The sequence below is a fragment of the Hippopotamus amphibius genome, chromosome 10, assembly GCF_030028045.1.
Source record: "Hippopotamus amphibius kiboko isolate mHipAmp2 chromosome 10, mHipAmp2.hap2, whole genome shotgun sequence".
Lineage (NCBI taxonomy): Eukaryota > Metazoa > Chordata > Mammalia > Artiodactyla > Hippopotamidae > Hippopotamus > Hippopotamus amphibius.
Window position 1 is genome coordinate 90134180 of NC_080195.1, and position 22732 is coordinate 90156911.

Genomic DNA, 22732 nt, shown 5'->3' on the forward strand with positions numbered 1-22732 from the left:
AAAATTAATAATTTCCATTCAAGGAAATTGTAATTCCTTCTCTGCACACATTCTTCAATCTTAATCAGCTTTGATTTCATTCCTTTGGAGAACATTTATTTCTTGAATGTATATTTAGTTTTACTGTCTTCATTTGAAAGCAAAATTAATTTCATTGTTAAGGAATACTTATCGAAGTGTTTTTATTATGTTTTATACAAGTTATTGAAAAAAAAAATGTGCTTTTTACACAAATGAAAGCACTCATACATTTTATGGTTAACAGATATTTAAGCTATGGTTCGGGTCCCAAACGATTCCCATTGGTGGATGTTCTGCAGTATGCATTGGAATTTGCCTCAAGTAAACCTGTTTGCACTTCTCCTATTGATGACATTGATGCTAGTTCCCCATCTAGTGGTTCTGTACCATCACAGACATTACCAAGGTAAAAAGTTTCCTTGATAGAAGAGACAGCTGTGTTACTATATTACGTAATAACATAATTGATGCCTTTAGGAAGGTTTTATAAAATGCATGTTGTGACTTAGTCAACTCTAAAAAGGTGAAATTCACTTAGAAGGTTGTATGTTTCTGGGGGCTTTTTTGTTCTGGGGACTTTTCATTGTTTCAATGGATTTTATGGTTGTGGGTTAAAATTTTCATCATATAATTTTTTTTCCATTCAGAATTATACTTTAGGTTGTTTTGGTATATGTATCAGCCTTTCATCCATGAAAATACTATTGTTAAATTAGAAAATTTTTCTGTTATGTGAACTGGTAAGTATTAACAAGGGAAGGCGTTATAATTTTGATGTGTGTAAGGTTTGTATAAGTTAATATGATTAAGCCATTTCTACTATAAAGCCCCAATTTTATTGTTATAATAATGTGGTTCCAAATATTAAGAATCTTATTAGATTAATATTAGATTAGGGTATTAGATTAATCCACATATTTCTTTCTTTCTTTCTTTCTTTTTTTTAAAGAAAACTTTTTCCTTTTGAAGTTATAAGCCAATTTAATGCTGTTTGTTTTGGCACATAATCATTGTCCAGAGCTTCAGTTTGGAAAGTTTAATAATGTTCTATGCCTTAAAAATACAGCACAACAGACCAGCAGGGAGCTCCTTCTTCAGAACTGCCAAGCACATCACCCGCATCAGTGGCTGCTATTTCATCGAGATCAGTAATACACAAACCATTCACTCAGTCTCGGATTCCTCCAGATTTGCCCATGCATCCAGCACCAAGACACATAACAGAAGAAGAACTCTCTGTGCTAGAAAGCTGTTTACATCGCTGGAGGACAGAAATAGAAAATGACACCAGAGGTAAGAAGCTTCTCATAGCAGAACTGCTCTACCTCAGATGGACATGATTAATGTTAAAATTGAGAAGGGAGGTCACCTATAGATTATGGGTTTCATATGCAAATATTAATAAAAGTTTTTTTTCCCCTAGAAAGTATTTTCTATAAGATAAATTAGTTTGGCTTCCTTTTTTATAATCTTAATATCAGGTTTAGAGAGACCAAAAGATTTTCCCCGGATTACTTAGCTAATTAATGACCTAGCAGATGGTCTGATTTTCTTGTTTAGTGCTCTAAATTTGTATCAAACTGGTGTTCATAGGTACTCCATTGGTGAAACATCATACAGCATCAAGTTTTGTACTTATCAATTATGTACTTCCCTTGCTATTTGCTCAGTGAGTTAAAGTGATACAATATTTTCTTTAGGTTGAAGAATTAGAAATGTGAATTTTAATTTTCAGTCTGCTGTAGCAGATTTCCAAATATGACTTATTAGCTCAGTGCCAGTCTGTAATGAGTTTTAACTGGCATGTAGCAAAAGAAGAAAAATAAGGACAATGCTCTGTGGGAGGTGTATGTGTGTTGGTATTAAGTTGCCATCTGTCCATTCTTGGAAGGAACTCTATTCTGAAGTTATCTCCTTCTTACTTTACTGTTGTTAAAAATCTTTTTTTTTTTTAATAAAATGATGCCAATATTTTATGGTAGGTTTTATCATAATTTTTCTTACACATCAAAATATAATAACCTATTATTGTTTCCTAATTTTATTGATCTATGAAAACAAAGATCTAGATGTTACTCTTTTTATACCAAAAGTTTGGACTTTTACTGAACAATATCACTTTTTAAATTGTTAATGCCCAACTAGATGCTTTATAGACAATATGGAAATAAAGAGCAGCCCTAATTGAATAGAGAGTAAATAGGGTGTGGTGCCAACTAGTAGTTAACATTAATAGCTGTAAAGATTTTCCTTAGTATTTTTCACATGTAAGGGAAATTTTTATATTTGAAATCATTAGTAAACATTAATTAAGCATGTAGTTTTTCCTGAATACTGTGCTAGGTGTTGGGTAATTTTCTACTGGACTTGGTAGATTGTGTTTGTTTTTATAAGATTATATGCAGAAGGCTGAAAGCTGAGAAGCTTTTGACACCAAGGTAGTAACATTGAGGGAGGAAGGAAATGAATTTGGTATATTCTTTGGAGACAGCTGACAGATATGGGTCACTGACAAGAGGTGAGAGAGAGAGGGAACAGAGATGATTCCCTTAGTTATTCATAGTGATATGTATAACTAAATAGATAGAACGCACTTTGGAAAAGGGCAGACTTGTAGGTGAGCCGCCCCCCACCTTGGGGGAGGAAGTAGGAGTATGATGAGTCCACTTTGGGCCATTTTAAGTTAGAGGAACTTGAGAGATGTTATAAGGTTTTGGATCTGTAATACTATGGATCAAGTATGCAAGATTTTCCTTGGAATATTTGTTTTCTCTTTTATCCCTGATAATATTTGCTGTTAGCATTATTTTTTAAACTATTATATAGTTTTCCAGTATATGAATGTGATATAATTTATTCAACTTCTATATTGTTAGTAACTGCCAATAATGCTGTCCTTCTACATACATATTTACATACTTTTTGAGTTGAATATATTAAAAATGCCATTTCTGATCCAAAATGTATATATTTAAAATTTTGACTAGTTAAAAACCACCCCCATCCCTCCAAAACAATGAACCAGTTTACAGTCCCACTAATTTTGTATGAGAGAACCTGTTTCCCAATATTCTCCCTAGCCCAGGGCACTTTTTTAATTTGTGGTAGTCTGATAGTTGAAATGAAAGTGGATTTCAGTGTCTGGATTTGCATTTCACTAAATATGAGTGAAATTTTATTTTTCTATAGATTGTGACATTTGTCCATTTTTTTATATTGAACTGTTTGTCTTTCTCTTATTGCTTAATAGAAACTTTAATGTTTTGGATATTAACCTGTTGCCTGTAGTATATACTGCAGATAATATTTTTCCAGTTGGTCATTTGATTTTCCTTATGTTGGTTTTTGTTTTTGTTTCTGTAATGTAGATTATCTTAAATTTGGGGAGGGAGTCTTTTATTGTTACTGGATTTTCTAACAAGTTGAAAAAGGCCCTTCCCTATTCTGAAGTTACTGACGTTTTTTGTAGTCTTTGATTTTTTTCCTGATTAATAGCTTCATAGTGTAGTGTGGTTATATAATTTAACCACTTTCTTACTGACAGACATTTAGGTTGTCTCCAGTTTTTTAAGAAAAAGTAATTATAGGCAGTATAACAGTGAACATCCCTGCCTCGAAATAATTTTGTAGGGTAGATTTCTACTGGAAGTAGAAATAATGAGTAATGGGAGTCTCATAACTTTTTTCCCATTGGTGATTATAATGGGTTTTTATTCAGTTACATATAATCATATATGTTTGTACGTGTGTGTGATGTGTAGTGAGGTTATTTCATTTCATTCTAAAGTTTTTCCTGTTTTATACAAATATGTGGGGGGGGGCTAGCTTTGTCATTGGAACCTTCCTTTATAAATTTGAACCAAGTTCAGTTTTATTGGCTTTGCACATTTTTTAAATAAACCATATTTGTTTGGTTTTTAATTTTTCATTTGTGATGTGTCTTTTATTAAGGAGAACTAAATTTCATTTTATATAGATCCTGAATAGTAGTTTTTAAGAACAATTTTAGAAACTTTTTCTTATTCCTCTAACATGTTGGTAGGAAAACCTTTATTCCCTACCTTATAAGTCTCAGTAGAAACTTACTTGATGTTAATCATTAAATGGCATCTTCTGTCCTTAGATTTGCAGGAAAGCATATCTAGAATCCATCGCACAATTGAACTAATGTACTCTGACAAATCTATGATCCAAGTAAGTTGAATTTTAAGCTAGTAAGCATTATCAAAATTATTTACATATTTTAATTTATCATTATATTTCTTAATTCTCATACTTCTGTTATAAAATTGCTGAACTTTAAGATTTTTATATAATATTTTACTCATTCAATTGTATTCTCATACTGTATTTATTGCCTACTTTTTAATTCTTGTGTAATAAAATTTATCAAAAATTTCCATAGGGCCTTAGGATTATTAAAAAATTATATGGGAGAAATTATATGGTTGTTTAAGGATATTAAGATTATGGGAGAAGGTAAAGGGCTCAGTTACATGTTAACTTCTGAGACTTATATAATGGCTTATTGTATAAGACATTTTGCTGAACTCATCCATCAATTTATAACTGAAGATTTAAACAAATCATATGCTATAAATGTTCATCATAAGTTCTTTATTTGAAAGAAATAAATAGATCAACAAATATATTTCCAAAGTTTTGAAAAATCATCCTATTTACACACCTGTCTACGTCTTTAGTTTACTTATCCTCCCTGCCGCCTGCCTTCTTTTATCTCATAGTTTAATTTTTTCAAAACTTTAATCCCAGCCAATTTACTCATGTCAGAAAACATGCTCCTGTGGAATCCGCCAATCAGCTGGTTTGTGGGTTTCATGGGATGTGGTGTAATAGACCACTGAACTGCAGTTTAACTCTTCTGTTTTCATATTTAGGTTCCTTATCGCTTACATGCTGTTTTAGTTCATGAAGGCCAAGCTAATGCCGGGCACTACTGGGCATACATTTTTGATCATCGTGAAAACAGGTGGATGAAGTACAATGATATTGCTGTAACAAAATCATCATGGGAAGAGCTAGTGAGGGACTCTTTTGGTGGTTATAGAAATGCCAGTGCATACTGTTTAATGTACATAAATGATAAGCCACAATTCTTAATACAAGGTAAGAATATGAAATATATATAGGGTGGTATATATTTTTAAATAAGTAGCCCTTTTATGTGACTCTGGTCTCTGGTATGATTAGTTATGTGTAGTTTACTCAAGAGTGTGATGGATATGATTAGGAAATGCTTTGGGGTTATTATAACTGAGAAAACTGGAATTGAAAAGTAATGTAACCAGGGCTGACAATTGGAGTATATTTTGTATTCAAAGTTAACTATTTATCAACTATTATAAAACATGAATTGAACTTTTTTCTCCTTGTTAAAATCCCTTTAATGACTGTATCACACATTGAGTCATATTTACACTCATTAGCCTAACATGTAAAGCCTCCATTTCCTCACCTCTGATTGTCTCTCCAGCATCATTTGTAACCATTGTCGATTTCAAACTTTGTATACTTTACTGATACTTGAGCTTCTTTGGCTCACACCAAATCATTTCACACATTTATATCTATATGTTCTTATGTTTTTTATTTTTATTTTTTGCCGGTAATGATCTTATTTCTTTCTTCTTTTGCGTAATTCCTGCTCATTCCTCAAGATTCAATTCAGGTGTCATCCGCTCTGCCAAGTTTTCCTTGACCTGCCAGAAAGTATCCCTCCTTGTGTTCTCATAGCATACCTCTATTGGGCACTTGCTATGTGTTGGAATTGTATGTTGACTTGTGTTTCCTACTTCACTCTGATCTGCTCAAAGCCAGGGACCATGTCATACTATGTCTTAATCTTTTTATTTCTCATATTCTAATATAGGCTTTGCATATAAAAAGCACTTAATAAAGGTTTGTTGAAACTGATAAAAATCAACTTTCCCTTTGTATTTAACCATTCAGCAGAACTAGCTAGGCAGTTCATTTATGACTGAAAGCTAAAATTTATTTTGCGTGTGTGTGGTAGAGGTTGAGTAACCCTTTTCTTTTTTCTTTTTTTTATAAAATTTATTTATTTATTTATTTATTTATTTATTTTATTGGCTATGTTGGGTCTTTGTTGCTGCACATGGGCTTTCTCTAGTTGCAGCGAGCGGAGGCTACTCTTTGTTGTGGTGCGCGGGTTCCTTATTGTGGTGGCCTCTCTTGTTGTGGAGCATGGGCTCTAGGTGCGTGGGCTTCAGTAGTTGTGGCACATGGACTCAGTAGTTGTGGCTTATGGGCTCTAGAGCTAGGCTCCATAGTTGTGGCGCATGGGCTTAGTTGCTCCGCGGCATGTGGTATCTTCCTGGGGCAGGGATCGAACGTGTGTCCCCTGCTGCGCCACCTAGGAAGTCCGAGTAACCCTTTTAAATACTACTTATGTGATGTTTAAAAAAAAATCTTGCTATATTCATTCATTAGTTTTCAAATTGCATATACGTATATTGCTATACTTTAACTGCTTCAAATGGAAAAGAATTTTAGTTCTGTTTTGAATTTTTGAGGTTATGAGTTATTTCTTCGCATTTTGTGATTTTCATAACTAATCAAATGTCTGGTATTTTATAATAGAAAAAGTAGAACTATGTCAGTGTTTGAGTAGCAAACAATTGGCTTTATGTCTTGTTCCATTTTTTTACTCTTCAGATTAAAAATAAAAGCTGAGAACATTACCTATAATGGATTATCAAATATTTGCATCATTGCTTTTCTGAGCATTTGTTTAAGTTTTCCTTTAAATTATACCTAATATGATTTGCTAAGTGGTAATAATTTATACTTTAATATTTGAAATGCCTTCTGTTTTGAGCTTTGCATTTTTTCCTTTAATCCTTAATTTTATAATAGTTTTTGAAATATGATTTGCAGAGGAGTTTAATAAAGAAACTGGGCAGGCCCTTGTTGGAATAGAAACACTACCACCAGACTTAAGAGATTTTGTTGAGGAAGACAACCAGCGATTTGAGAAAGAACTAGAAGAATGGGATGCACAACTTGCCCAGAAAGCTTTACAGGAAAAACTTTTAGCATCTCAGAAGTTGAGAGAGTCAGAGTCTTCTGTGACAGCAGGTTAGTCCGTTTTTATTGCATTTTATTTTCAGATCATATCTATTATTGATATTTTATTATAAAAATAAGATATGCTCATTGAAAAAGCAAGAACCACAAAGAAACTTGTTATCCTAAAATATGAAGACTCTAGTAAAAATCATCTGAAATTCCATCACTCAGAGATAATAAAAGGCAAAAATTAGTTTACCTCTTTGACAGATAACACTGTATATACATATATACTGTTTTCAAGTTAAATGACATAATTCTGCTAACTCTCCTGTTACCTATTCTGCCTACTTTGATTGACTTTTCTTGGCAAGATGCTTAGAAAAACTATGAAACTACAAGCAACCCAAGCCAGTTCACTAAAGCTATCAAAAGAATGAATGTTAATAATTTCATATTTGAGCAAAATAATACTACTGGTAAATAGTATCAATTAACGTAGAGTATTTGATTTTTTTCAGAATAAGAATAAGAAAAGTTAAAAACAAAATGAGCAACAACTAAATATTTAATATATTCCAAGTAAAAATCTGTATAGATCTGTAAAACAAATGAGAAAATAAGGGTATAAAAATATAAATATTAAAAAACGTTGTACAGTTCTTAGCTGATGAAATCAATAAAATAAGAATAACTGTACAAAATATGTTCTAGCAAAATTGAAAATACATGTAATGATTTCTTTAAGATTAATTTCATCATTAAGTTTTGAATATATTTTATGATGACATTTTGTGTTGTAGAAATGGTGCCATTTTTCTTTAGTGATTGGGGAAATGACAAGAGATAAATTAAACAGATATTTTCCTTAAACTCATTTGTGTCTCTCTTTTTTTTTTAATAACTCTGAATGGGTTGTTTTGAATCACCCTTTTTTGTAAGATCTGTGTGTTTTATTTTTTAAGAAAGCATTTTAGATGTTTGTGTAATTTCATCTTTTACAGACAGATTCGCATGCAGCTTTACCTAGGTAGGTTTCAGCATTATTGTCAGAACTTTAGAAGGAATTATTCTCTCAGTGAGAGATTTATAAAACCATAATATGGTATGGTGACTGATGTGGGCATGCACAAGTCTTTCCAGACTTGTAACTTGTTTTCATATGAATTATGTAGTCATCCTTGATTTTAATTTTAAGTGGCATTGACTCAGAATTTTTAAAGACCAAGATAATAGTATTATACCAACAAAGATACCAACATATTGATACATAAATGTAGTGTAGTATATCTGAATACCACCATTGTAGTCTCTGGTGAGCTCTACCAGATGAGGACTACACTTTCTTCCCATACATCAGGGGCCACTGTGTAGAACAGATGAAACTCTGTAGTTTCACAGCAATGAAGTTTCATTACAGTAACTTTGTGCATGTTAGTAGGAAATAAAATAGCTCAGTAGATATCAAGAGGTTTTTGAGTTCAAATCACAGTGTAGTAACTATATTATAGTTCCTTTCATTTTTGAGTCAGTTCCATCTCTTTGTGATTTCATCCCTTGTCTTCTGTACATATTCTTTCCAAATTACTCCCTACAATTTGCCCTAAAATGGAGCTACTCTGTCATTCTTCCCTTAAATTGTAAGTACTCCATTTGCACGTGGCTGTTCTTATCTTATCAGACAGGGCTGCATAATTGGCCGTAAGTGATAGTGGCACCTAGGCACTCAGGTGAAGGTGAGTCCTCTAGTCATTGGTTAAGCTCCAACCCTGTTATTCTCGGCTTACTTATATTTTGTAGCATCAAAATACTAAATTCTGAATTTAGATTCTATTCTTTCCATCTTATCTGTTTCTCACAAGACTATCTAAATTTACAGACTTAACACATTTTATTTTTACTAAGTCAAACTGATACATATTGCTCACTAATATTCCTGTCTGACAGGACTAGCCAACTTTCACCATTATTCACATTTGTCATCTTATATTCCCTCTCTATGAAAAGGCCGTGTCTGTATGCTCCACACCCTTTCAATCCTGACCGGTACTTCCTGTTATACACTTTATATGCTGTTTTTTAAGTTTTAAAAAATTCAGTAGTAGGTATTGGGCATATATGTTCATGTCTTTTTTTTAGTATTAAAAAAAAAAAACTTAAAGAGAATGCAGATGTATTTCTGAGAAGAGTCAGAATAACTAAAAAATAAAGAGAACGGAAAAGGTTAATTCACACGTTAACTATTAAGATAATTACCTTCCAGGCTGGGTTTTTAGAAAACAGTGGCAATACTGCCTCAGTAGAAAACATTGTATCCTCTATAGAATTGCTAGAAATATGCATTTTGAGTTAGTGGAAATAGAATGTTCTAAATCTCTAAATTTAGGGGGTGAAATTATTGTTTAAAAGATTTGTTTCTAATACTATATTATCTTACATATTATATTAAGAAATCCATCTTCTGTTACAGCGAATTTAACATATCACAATTGAATAAGGGAATCTATTATAGTGTTCATTGGAATCACTTACCTCCAGTCATTAGTAGAGAAATTTTACTTTAATGCCCATGCCATCTTTTTCCTATTTCTCCTCATAATTTTCAAAGTAATTTGCTTAATTTGGTATAATACTTTCAGAATGGCAAAGAGAACCTGTATTTAAATCTCTCAGGTGTGCACTAGGATTATGAGTGACTAGTGGAAGTAATATAAGGAACTCTTATTCATAAAATCCATCAGAGTGATTTTTCTTCTCTCCCTGCAAATCTTTTCAATAAAGCTGTCATCTAAGAACCATTAAAATTCAATTTCTTAAGAGTGACATTCCAAATAAGAATATTAATTTATATAGTTTTAAGGAAATGTGTATTTGTTCCTCTACTGTAACAGGTGACCAAGAAATCCATAGGCATCACTTCTCCCACACCATTCATTGTCTTACTGAAACTAAGTAATAAAATGCTAGGAAAGTATTCTTCAGTCCATCTCACACTACCTCCCTAACCTGCTTACTGCAAAAGAAAACTTACCTTAACACTTATGCTTAGAGATTTAACCAACAGTTCTTTACCATGGGTGTATATTGATAAATCAGAATTACCTGGGGGACTTTTTTCTGAGTATAAACAGGACATACCACCTTCCTCAGTGGAGGAAGGGCCCAGAATATATATTTTTAAATAGATGTTCAGATAATTCTGAGGTGTACCTCTGGTTAAACAGCATTGCTCTAGGCTATATGTAGAAAACAAATTACTATGAGGGAGAGAGAGCTTTGCCTGAGTTATTATTTTGCTTGTGTTACCCATATCTTACTCAAAAACCATATGAAGTCTTTACAGTACATATAAAATACTCAGATTTTAAAAACAGAAAGCAACTGAAACCCAAAAACGAGGTAGAAATGGTCTACACGTCAAAAATAAGTTGGCATTCCAGGAAAGTACAGCTGGTTCCTGAGAGTAAGATGTGGTAGAATGAACAATATCCTTAGTATTTTCAAGTTCCTTTAAAGCAGAGACCAGGTGATGTTCTTATTTAAATCTCCAATATCTAGCATAATAAATGACACATGATAGATACCCCTTGAATGTTTTCTGATTTGATTTCTGCAAAAATGAGTTTCCAAGGGGTGATCCTCAGTGTATGGGAATGCAACTATTTTAAAAGGATAGCCAGAATAACTATACGTTAGGGAAGATGGCTAAAAATATGTGGTGCAGATATAGCTCTATCCTGGATAAATTTTAGGTTTAGGTTTGACTCCTAAGCCTCTACCCCCCACCTCCTGAGAATTCTGTTTGTGGTGCCACCAGGAATCTGAAGTCTTAAAATCGTTTTTCTGGTGATTCTATGCAGGCAGCCTAGCATGGCTTTTTAGAGTCTGCTTTTGGGGAATCATTGATTTTAAATACATTTCTGTAGGAAAAATGGACTGCTATTCTTTGAAGCAGTACTCTTTAAATATTCTTCTATACGTAAATGTAATAAATATGACTCATTAGTAAGTTAAGGTATGAAATACTTCTGAAAGATATGAGATGTTCTTTTTTTAAATAGTTGATTGGAGAGCAGATCCTTACACTTTAACAGAAAGCCAATTGCTTGTCAAGTTGACTTTCTTAAAATGTTGAAGAGCGTAACCAGGAAATAGGCATAGAACACCCCTGAGGTCCCCCCAACCCCTTATTTCAACATGAAGGTGGACTAAAGGAGCAAGCAAGCTCCAAGTACTCTCAGAATGTTGGATTTTATATAACAGCCAAATAGGTGAATGAATATGTTCTATTATGAACATAGAATATGGCTGGAAAATCTCTTATGTGGAGGATAGCCATCCAGAAATCTCAGTGAAGCACCCATAGACTAAATAAATGATTTGAGAGATACTCCAGGTACAGGGACATTTTATACCTCTACAGAGAACTGGTCATTCACAGTGAAATGAATGTGTTTAGGAGTTTAAATGAGTGTGTTTAGGAGTTTGTAGCTTGCAGGTAGGTAACCAAGGAAGACTTCCAGGAATTAAGAATAACAAGTGTCACATAAGTAATCACCAGCTGTATTCTAAGCTGAAGCGTGAACAATAACATTTAAATAACTGTGGGGACCAGTCAGTACATAAAATGCCAGTTAGTGCATAAACAAAACAGCATGGTCTCTGTTTATTGAGTTCCTACCATTTATATAGGCCAGCAGGGATAAGACTTCTATAGGGGTACAGGATGAACAAAAACTATTGTGTGTATTTGCACATGAAGAGCCAGATGTTTTGTCCTAATGTTTTTAACAAAGAAATGGAAATTGCCTAAATGTATGGTAAGATATTAGTTATATGAGCCCTTTATACAGAAGAACACAATGTAACCAGTAAAAATTGTATTGACAGGAAGATACATATTAAGTATTATATTAAGTTAAAAACAGTATATTCAGAATAACTTTTTGTTTAAAAAAATTGGGGTAGGTAAAACCTGGAATATATAATACTAAAAATATTGATAGTGCTTATCTCTGGGTAGTGGAAAGAGCTTTTTATTTTCCTCCTTTGATTATTTATTTGTTCTAATAAATATGTTTTTTACTCTTCTGGTTTGACAAAATGAAGCTAAAGTCCCTTTTCTTTTTTATGAAGACCCTCTATTATAATCTGACTCCCTTGTAATTCTTCCGAGACTACTATAAGTATGTTTCACCTAAACCAGGTTATTCACTATTACTCTTGCTTGTAGGGTATTTTCCTGTCATTATGGCTTTGCTCATGAAGTAATCTTCATTTGAAAAATGAAGTTCCCTGGAGAATATTTACACAGGGAAAATTCTAGAGGAAATAGTTCTATATGACATTTAGGCAAAATCATTCAGCATCACATAAGGTTTTTGGACTTACACCCCCTATGTGGATGGAAACCTTGACCCTGGGGACCTATGGTGTATTTGACTGTCTTAATCAGACAAAATTACTTTCGCTGTTAAGGACTTAATTTATGTATACTGTCCAGGTTTCCCTGGCTTTGACCAATGTCACACCAGATGGATTTCTTAGCCCTCCTTGCATTAAGCTCACATCATACTATCAACTATTGATGTTTTATTTATTACAGTGAGAAGAGACAAAGAAGGAAAACAAAAAAAGCTTTATCAGCACGGAGTTTCTCTCTGTTAATCCCTAAAGCATCTGACTTAAGCCACTTATCATGAAACCTTCCAGAAGCAGAAACTTTGCTAAGCTGGAGTTGTATGGTTAAGATTTTCTTAACCTTATCTATCATACAGGGACCCTGAAAGAACATTGCAGTCCATAGTCAGGAAATACAGAAATGAGGACATTTAACTTTTTTTTCTTAACTTCTTTGCCTATCATATACATTGTAAGATTTCTTCCTTTAGTTTTCCTTGTCATAGTATATTTCACTTCCATTATCCTAATTACTCATACCCAAAATTTAAGTCATCTTCACATCAGTCTCCAAACCTTTTTATTTGTAAAATGTATCTTGAATCTAACCAATTCTTTCTTTCTTGCTCTCTCTGTTATCCAAAAGCATAGTCATTTCTTGCTCATCTTGCTCTAGTACCTTTTAGTCCTTTCACTGACTTCTAGTTTTACTTTCCTCTTTAATCTATTCTTTGCAATGTAGCCGGAATAATTTTTTTTAAACTTGACATGTTGCCATTGTATTTAAAATGTTTATTCACTTTTACCTTCAAAACTTTTGTGACTCTAAGGCCTCGATTTTGTCCCTATCTGCATCCTCTCTCGCCACATCTCCTGTCTTGTAATACTGTAGTCCAGCCACACGAGATGTCTTTTGGATTGAGCTCATGCTCACTTAATGGGCTATTTATTCCTCCATTTTGCAAACTTAATCTATTATCCTTTAGCCAAAAAAGTCAGTTTTTCTCATATCCCATAATCTAAATTACTCTTGCCCCATTTTATTGCTATAATATATTATTATGGTATTGTCACAATTCATATATGTGATTCTTTGGTTAATAACTTTCTCCATGGTTGACTCTAAACTTCCTGGGAGCAGAGATTGGCTACTTTGTTCACACTCGGAGTCCCATTGCCTAGCCTAGTGCCTGGCATATAATTAGACACTTAATTAAAATTCACTGGGTGAATGAATGCTCATGCATCTATGTTGAAATTACAGTATGTTTTTGAATAATATTTCACTTTGAGAAAAGTTTTAAATTAGTCAGATATTGGAAAGGATGACAGTAGTCCTGTCATGTCCCACCAGTTGGTTGAGCAAGGACTCACTTAACCTATCCCAGTAACACTGTAGAATATTTTAGTCTACTTTCTTACTTCCTTTATCCATTCATTAGTTTATTTATTAATTCATTTGTCCAATTAAGTTACTGTGTACTTACTATATGTGTTGAAGAAATAGCAATGCAAAAGGGATATAGCATCCCTGCTCTTGAGATTCTTATAGTCTAGCAGGGATACAGCAATAATGAAGTTATAATTGTGGTAAGTGCTATTAAAAAGAGAGTATAAGTTACTCTAGAGCAGTGATTCTCATCTGAGAGTGATTTTGTTCCTCAGAGGGCATTTGACAATACTGGAGACATTTCTGGTGGTCACACCTGGGGGGACAGTACTACTGGCATGTAGTAAGTAGATGCCTGAGTTCACAAGACAACCTTCCACACCAAAGAATCATCTGAATCAAAATGTCAGTAGTGCTGAGGCTGAGCAACCCTGCTATAGAAATGGGGTCATCAGGAATACTTCCATAAGGAAGTGGTATTTAAATAAAATTATATATAGAAGTTATTAGATTGGGGGCAGAGGGAGGAGTGAGAGTTGGTGAACATACAGGCAAAGGGAAGAAAATGAGGAAAGAGCCAAAGGTTAGAAGGTAAAACTCTTCTCTGAGGTATTAGATAGGCTGATGAAAGGCTAGTGTGTGTTCCTTTTTGAGCAAAGGACAAAGGACGCCAGGCAATATTGGAGAGAGATGGCAGAGGCCCACTTATATAAAGCCTCATAGGTCATGTAAGGATTTGGGTGTTGTCTTTTAAATACCCAGTGGGCATTCAGAGTACATTGTTGCATCTTGGGTTTCAAACTCAGAACACAGGCAGCAGATATAACTTTAGGAGTTCTTCCCAGAAGTAGTTTTTGAAGTCTTGACTTTATATGGGTACCAGTTTGGCACGTTGTATTTATTTTTCTCTGACAACGCTCAGCTACCAGGAGCAGGTGCAGTAAAGATAGAGGGTTGGGTTCATTCAGAGTTAGGATTTTGTTAGGTAAGTGTGAAAAAGGATACTGTGGTGAGAAAAAAAACAACTGCTGTGCTCTCTACTGAAACTTAGACCAGAATTGTTGTACGAACCCCCCCCCCCCCCGTTTTTTTTTTTTTTGGTAGAATGCTAGTGATTTTCTAGAGTGAGATTTGGATACTTAATCCTGACAAAAAAATTTACCATGAATATCTTAGCATAAACTATAATGAGTGCTTACTTCAGTAATTATTTGACTACTGTGATATTTGACTCTATCTTTTGATAAATTCTGGGGGGCAGTGCTATATATTGAAGCATGTATTACTTTAAATAGAGTAAATAAAGTAAAATTAATTATTGTATAACTTCAAATGAGAAATAACAGATTCATCTTAGTATAGACTCACTGATGTATATGAGATATACAATTGATTCTTTTCTCATGAAGCACAAGCAGGAGAACCAGAATATCTAGAGCAGCCATCAAGAAGTGATTTCTCAAAGCACTTGAAAGAAGAAACTATTCGAATAATTACCAAGGCATCACATGAGCATGAAGATAAAAGTCCTGAAACAGTTTTGCAGTCGGTAAGAATTTTTCTTTTAGCTCTCTGCACATACCCATCCATGTTCATGAGGTTTCTTAGTAGTATAAGGAGAATAACTTGTTTGGGAGTCAGGAGAGACTGGGCTAAGGCATGGCTCTGCTTGAACATGATGAGTGATTGCAGGTGTCCCCTAACTGCCAGACTGTAATTTCCTCAGTTGTAATTTTTAAAATGCTTCTTTTTAAAAATATAAGTTTGTATATTCCTGTTAGACAATTATGAAAAGTTATAACCATACACTAAACTAGTCATTTGATTTGGAACTTAAAAAGATAAGTACAAAACTGAGCATTATTTTTCTTTTCCCTCACCACTCCCCTTCCATCTTTAGTCTTATTACATAGGAATAATTGAGAATGTAAGGTATAATTTTCCTTGTTCAATAGACTATGTTTAACAATAAAATACTAGATAGTCTAGGTTAGCGTATTATTAGCAGAATAAATATATTAAAAAGCAGTTTATGCATATTTCAATAGTGTCCTGTATAAAATTGTCATTATAAGCCTCCTTTTTTGCAGTTTTCAACTATTCAAGTGTCTTTTTATAGCAATAAGTTGAGCACATTGATATTGTATTATGTTTCAATGAATGATATTCTGAGAGGTGTTTTAGGAATTTCATACTACGAAACTATTCAGTTGCTGTAGTCATTTATTTTTTATTTTATTATTGAGCACAAGCAACTCTAATGCAGGTTTCATAATAGCTAATTTTAGGATTTAAAGATCCCCCTCCTAGAGAACTAAAGAAAACAGGACATGTAACTTTTCAACACATAATTTTCTAGTTAGTGAACTTAATCTTAACAATAGCCTGCTAATTACAGTGAGGTCTTTAGTATGATAAGACCTTGATTGACCAAAGTGTTTAATTAATAGAGTATTCTGTTAATTATGTTTTGATGAACAAAGTAATCAAATTATTTTTAAATTTAATTTCCTTTTTGAAAAAGTTTGATTATATATTATCATAAAAAAACAATGTATTAATATATATTTTTTTGATCATTCCAAATTTTGCAGATGTCCTTAGAGACTCTAAAAAACTTGAGATGAGGAACTGCTAACTCTAAAGCATTTCTTGAAAAACGCTTCTTTTAATGGATCTGGGATTTCTACTTCTTGGGGGATGGTAGAAGAGGAAACCCTAGGAAGGGAGAGAGAGCACAGGAGTAGATATGAGGGAGAAATATTTTTGCCTGATATAAAAAAAATAATTTCCCAGGGCTTTTGCTAATTAGGATTTTTATTTGTTAGAGCCTACATTACGGTTAAAAAGTATCGTTCTTTTAACTCGTATCAGAAAGCTGGAAGCATTACTTAGCTTAATGTAGAATCATGATTTTTTTTTTGGTTTGTTTTTAGTTTGGCTAATTGTGTGTAATTTAAATTTGTAGAAATCAGCACTTAACTTTTGATTGCTTAGTTTATTCATATGGATATCATCTTATAAGCTAGCATCCTACTGCTTCACCTTTACTTGAAAAAGAATGGCATTGAGAGAATGTGATAGCTAGCATAAATATTTTTCCATTCAGCTTATCTTCTGGAGTAGCACCAATAGTTGACCCCATTGTCTGTATAAATCCTGCAGCACGTCTAAGATTATGTTAATCATGACTGTCTGACCAGTGGTTCCTGGTCTCATGGCGAGTTGCTTAGGATCATGGTAACCACTTACCGGGTGTTCTCATTTAAAGGTATACCTTAGAAACTAAATTGCAAAGAGTCTTCAGATTTGGAGATTAAATAGTCCTGGGGTTTTGAATATTAGTTTTACTTCTTGCTAGCTGTACAAGTTTGAATAAGTTGCTTAATTTTTCTAAACCTTAATTTTCTATAAAAATGGAGGTGATCATGGGATGAATTAAGATTATTTTTTTTTAACTGCCTAGCATGTAGTGTAGGCCCTAAGTCGCTCTTTATTTCCTTCTGTTATTTAAATCCTAACCATTTCACAAATATACAATATATAAAGTTCAGTCTTAGCATAAGAAGAATTTCCTGGAAAGCTTAGAATCACAGAAACCGTAGAGAGATACTCTCCAAATGTTTAGACAGCTTGCTTTTTAGAAGAATGTCTCTAATTTTAAATGAAAAATTTTAGAAAATTTAAAAATACAGAAAAGTAGACTAAGAAAGAATCATGCATAGTTCCACTACCCAAAATTAATCACTTAATAAGTTGGTATATTTTCTTTCATTCTTATTTTTATATACAGGTCTGGGATTTATTTTTGTAGTTGAGTTACTACTGCATATAAAATTTTATATCTTAACTTTTCTTCTTTTAATCACTAAATATAACTGTTTCCCCATGTTACAAACTCTTTGTAAAACATTTAATGGTTGAATAGTACTCCATTAAGTGATTAAATTCTCATTTGCTTACTCATTCCCCCCTTATATATTTATTTCTACTTTTACATTATTATATTGGGTTGGCCAAAAAGTTTGTTCAGGTTTTTCCGTAACCCAAACAAACTTTTCGGCCAACCCAGTAAATAGGCTGCTAAAAGTGAAACTGTTTCCCTATTTCTGGTTATTTCTTGAGACTAGATTTGCCATAGTTGAGTTACTAGGTTAAAAAGGTATGAGCATATTAAGAGAACCAAAGGGGGTGAAGTTATATAGCTTTCTAATCACCCTTTTATGGGACTACTTTTTAAAAAAATCATGTATCTAATAGATTTCAGTCAATTAATAAAAATCTTTGTGTTCTAATTATTTTTGCAGCTTATTAATTGAGGAACTTATTTTTAACCTCTTTCAAGTTTAGCCTTTGTTAAGGTGTTCATATAGGACCTGACAGTAATAGGAATAGATAAATATACTTTACTTCAGTGAACCCTAAAATTCTTTATATGAAAAATTTTTATGCTACTTTAGGATAGATAGATAGGTATCTACTGCGGTGTATATCTACGGTGCTTTAGGATATCTAAACTTGAAGAACAATACCACAGAATAATTATATGTGCCTAGAGTTTCTTTCCTTTTTCAACTTTCACCCAAATAATGAATTAGTATTATGCTGTTGAAACTCTTCTGTGGTAACTGGAAAGGTTTATAAAACATTTATGTTTCCTAAGTGCAAATCTTCTTCAAAGGAAACATGTTGTTTTATAAGGATCAGTATTCTAAGGAACACATTTTCTAGTTGCTACTTGCCTTAAATTGATATTTTTTCTTCTTAATACTGTATTGTTTTGGGTTGGTTTGCTTGTGAGACATTTTTCGCCAAAAGTTCAGACAAATTTCTTAGTTTACCTGCTTATATTTCACTCTTGTGAATGGAGACCTAGGACAATTTCTCTTCTTTCAAATGCTGGAAGGATTAAAAATCCTTAATTAAATGTCATAGACCAAGCTTATCTCTGTAGGATATGTGTTAGTAATATTGGGTTAGAATTATTCAAATATAAGCAATTTCAAGAAGCATAATAGTGTAATATTTGTAATACCTATCATTTTTAGAACAACAGTTAATGTATCAGGTTTTGAGTTAGCTGCATCTTAGCTCCCATGATCATGACAACCATGCAGGTTGGTTATTTCCTCTTGAAAAATTGAGGACTCAAATAAAATGAGTAAACATTTTCTGAAAATGTTATGGTTAAAAATAACATTTCTTTTAAAGGAAGCAATGCCAGTCTTGGCCATTATTCTTGTTTTATTGTTCAGTTAAATTTTTTCTGCATATGTACTTTGGAAAAGTCAGAAAATCTTCACATCACTAAAATTTTACCTGTATTTTAAACTGCAATAAAATCAATTCTTTTCATTAAAATTTTCTGTTTATTTGATGTCAAAACTAAAGTTCATCTTTGCTTATGGAAACTTTTATGGTGCAATTTGAAATTACTTAAGCAAGCTACTTTCAAGCACCTTAAGTACTTTTGAAATTTGTTTGTAGGTAAATAGTGAATATGCTAGTTATAAATCTATTCAGTAAAGTAAGATCCTTGTGAAATCTGAACACTGTTTAGATTGAAGCATATTAGTGTCTTTGAGTGGACTTTCTGGATTTCACACTGATGTCCAGTCCATTAGTTTGGGTTATAGTAAAATTCATAGAATTTGTTAACAAAGAAAAGAAGAAAAAAATCTGAGTTGTGAAAATGGATATCACTTTCTATCAGCTTTTCCAAAAAGAAGAATTCACTGGACGCTCATGATGTAAATATATTGTACTAGGTCTCATAGGCTGTGACAGAGTGAGTTAATAAGCACAGTAGAGTGTGGATATTAAGTGGCTATACAATTGATTATTAGAAAGGATAGAAAGGTAAAATCTTAAGAAAGAAAACTTACAAACTCTCCTGGATTCAGGGGAGGTCATATTTTGATGGAGACATCAAGAAAGGCTTTATGGAGTTATTAGAATTTTAAAAAGTAAAAAGAATTTGAAAAGGAATAGATACATTTATATGTATAACTGAATCACTTTGCTGTACACCTGAAACTAACACAACATTGTTAATCATCAATACTCCAATATAAAATAAAAAGTTAAAAAAGTAAAATAAAAAAATGTAAAAAACAAAAAATAAATAAAAAGTAAATAAAACTTTTCACCTATAAAGACAGCGGTAGGAAATACAACTTCAGTATTTTAACTGTTTTTAAGAATTTGTAATCCAAGATGCTTTGTGGGAAAAAAAAATTAAAATTTAACTTAGTATTTGAGATGCAGAGTGAAAGCTGGAGACCTTGTATCATTAACTAATTAATGTGTTTGCTTTAATGTTCAGTTTTAGATGGTTTCATTTCATGCTAAACAAATGCAGGTATTTTTAAAAGGATCGTGAGTCTATGCACTTAAACTGAGTGCTTCCATTGTTCTCTTTTCTAATGTTCACACTAATGATTTTCTTCTGCAGAAACCTGAAAATACCACAAGCCAACCACCTTCTAACCAGCAAGTTATAGAGGTGGCGATTCCTCATGTAGGGAAATTTATGATTGAGTCAAAGGAGGGGGGTTATGATGACGAGGTACCTTTATTGTAGCCCTCTGCACTGTTTCCACTTGTTTTTTTGCTATTCAATGCAAGTACTTTGGGCATGCCTGCACCTTCACACTGTCTATTGCTGCATAACATACAGCTTTGCCACCCACAGTCTGAAATTACCTTATCAATTGCTAACAGTACTTTGAATTTCAAATGAAAATTTAAGTAGAAAGCTTATGGGTTTCTCAAAAGGATAATTTTATGTTGCTAGAGTTGATTCTTTTGTACAGACATAGGCATTGTTTACTCTCAGGTTGATAGGTTTTGATAAGGTTTGTTTAAATAGCAAAAAGCTTGACCACTTAAAAAATTTTATTTTCCTTTTCTATTTTACTTAAATTATTGATTATAGTACTTTGCCCACTGTTTCCAGCCAGAAGATCCTGCAGTCCAATTAGATGTAGATTAGCTATAGGTTAGTGAATAGATAACTTTTTTTTTTTCTGCAACCTCTGTAGGATTGAATTGAATGATTCATCAACATTGCCGAATGCCTACCAGTGTTTTATACACTGGGCACCTCCATCTTATCTCTTTTGATCACTCCACTGTTAATTCTCATCTACTTCGTTTTCTAATAGTATGGAGGCATTTTTGTTTCCCATGATGTGGTTCTTAGGAATCCAGACGAAAATTGCTATTGTTCTGGTCCCATCAGATTTTTTTTTTCCCTTTACTACTTTTTTCTTTACACTCTTGAGTTTTGATCTTTTCCATATTTGAGAGAGGGCCAGTAAAGCTCTTTCTGAATAGTAACAACAGAGAAAGACCCTGGATTCTGTCATTTGTTAGCTTTTTACTGGCATGGATGAGAATTGAATGTGTATTGAATAGTTTCTTCCAAGTAACGTTTTTTCAGACTTACTTCAAGATTATAATTAAACTCTTATATGAGTTAATCACCAAAAGCAGAGGTGTCATAAAGACATTATTATTACTGTGCCCCTGTAAGAAGCATGGACCATAAAGAGAATAAGAAGCAGGTTTGTGAGTTAGGAACTGGCCAGTGGGATTTTCTGAAGCAGATAATGTTAGGTATTTTGCAGCTGTCAGTGTGTAATCCAAAATAAATACTGTGGGTAATAGGTTCAGTGAATCAGAGGTAGTGGATGCCATCTCTTTTTTTGCTCTAATAGGTTGCTTCATAGTGTCTTAAGTTATTTCATTTTGCAGCTTTGTTTAAATATAAGCATTTAAGAATACAGTCATGTCTTGGTATCCATGGGGAATTGGTTCCAGTACCCTCCCTGTCCCCAGCAGATACCAAAATCCACGTATGCTCAAGTCCATCATACAGAATGGCATAGTACATAATAAACTGTTATGAAGACAAAGAAATACTTAAATATTTAGTACTTAATAGCAGGACGTTTTTCTGTTTAACTATTACTATGTTGGTGCTTGAAGATTATGGAAACTGGTATATTTTTAATAAAAATGTAAATTTGTTGATCAGGCACCTTAGTGCTTGTTTTAGGGTGAGCCTTCTGGCATTTAAAAAAGTAGAATTGTGATTAATCATTTAACACTGTGTTTTGTGCAAGTGCTTATGCTATTGGCAGAGTTTTGTGTTTTGTGTGTGTGCGTGTGTTTTTTTTTAATTCATTGGAGTGATAGTTTAACAGTGCATGTGCCTTGTAACTTTTAAAAATAAGTCATATGGATACAGGGCTGCTGCTTAGATATTTAGATTCTATGGTTGCGCAGGCAGGGGTGCCTGGCCAACTGGCAGAAGTGGCGTTGGAATTGAGCTAATGCTGAGCTTTCCAAGCCTTAAAAAGAGGCATCTTTCTGAATAAAAATAATGTTGCAGTTCTCTTAGAGAGCAACACATTTTTCTAAATTGTTTATCAAGAAGGGGGTGTCTTTTAAAAAAATTCTTCAGACAGGTTGCCTTTTTGCACTTCGCACAAAGGCACGATGTCAGCTAGCTGTGGCCCTGTATGGAAGATTTTGAGAGATACTTATATGCATATCAGATCACATTTGCTGCAAAAAAAAATGCAACGTTTGATTTATAAATAGTGAAAAGCAAAGAGCTTTTAACTTGCATGTAAAGAAATTATTTTGGGCTTTTGATTTTTTTTTTTTTTATGATAACCATTCAAAAGTTCTTTACTTTAAATCCCTTGTGGCAGATCATGATGACGCCGAACATGCAAGGTATTATCATGGCGATAGGTAAATCCAGGAATGTATATGACAGGTGTGGCCCTGAAGCAGGGTTCTTTAAGGTACAATGAACATTTTCACTTTATTTTTTAAATAAACTTCTTAAAATGTTTT

At 33.1% G+C, this 22732-nt stretch overlaps 1 protein-coding gene across 12 annotated transcripts in view; it reads left to right on the plus strand.

Annotated features, from left to right (window-relative positions):
* The window catches only part of USP25 (ubiquitin specific peptidase 25), a 143113-nt gene that overhangs the window by 87566 nt on the left and 32815 nt on the right, over positions 1 to 22732 (plus strand). For 7 of the 12 annotated variants that reach the window (XM_057696283.1, XM_057696284.1, XM_057696285.1 and 4 more), the window contains 8 exons: positions 266 to 427; positions 1088 to 1314; positions 4145 to 4215; positions 4920 to 5148; positions 6940 to 7140; positions 15271 to 15410; positions 20316 to 20429; positions 22585 to 22680. In XM_057696283.1, coding sequence (XP_057552266.1) covers positions 266 to 427; positions 1088 to 1314; positions 4145 to 4215; positions 4920 to 5148; positions 6940 to 7140; positions 15271 to 15410; positions 20316 to 20429; positions 22585 to 22680 — 1240 coding nt within the window. The remainder of the gene's footprint in view (positions 1 to 265; positions 428 to 1087; positions 1315 to 4144; positions 4216 to 4919; positions 5149 to 6939; positions 7141 to 15270; positions 15411 to 20315; positions 20430 to 22584; positions 22681 to 22732) is intronic. The other 5 variants (XM_057696287.1, XM_057696289.1, XM_057696290.1 and 2 more) reach the window with 2 other exon arrangements.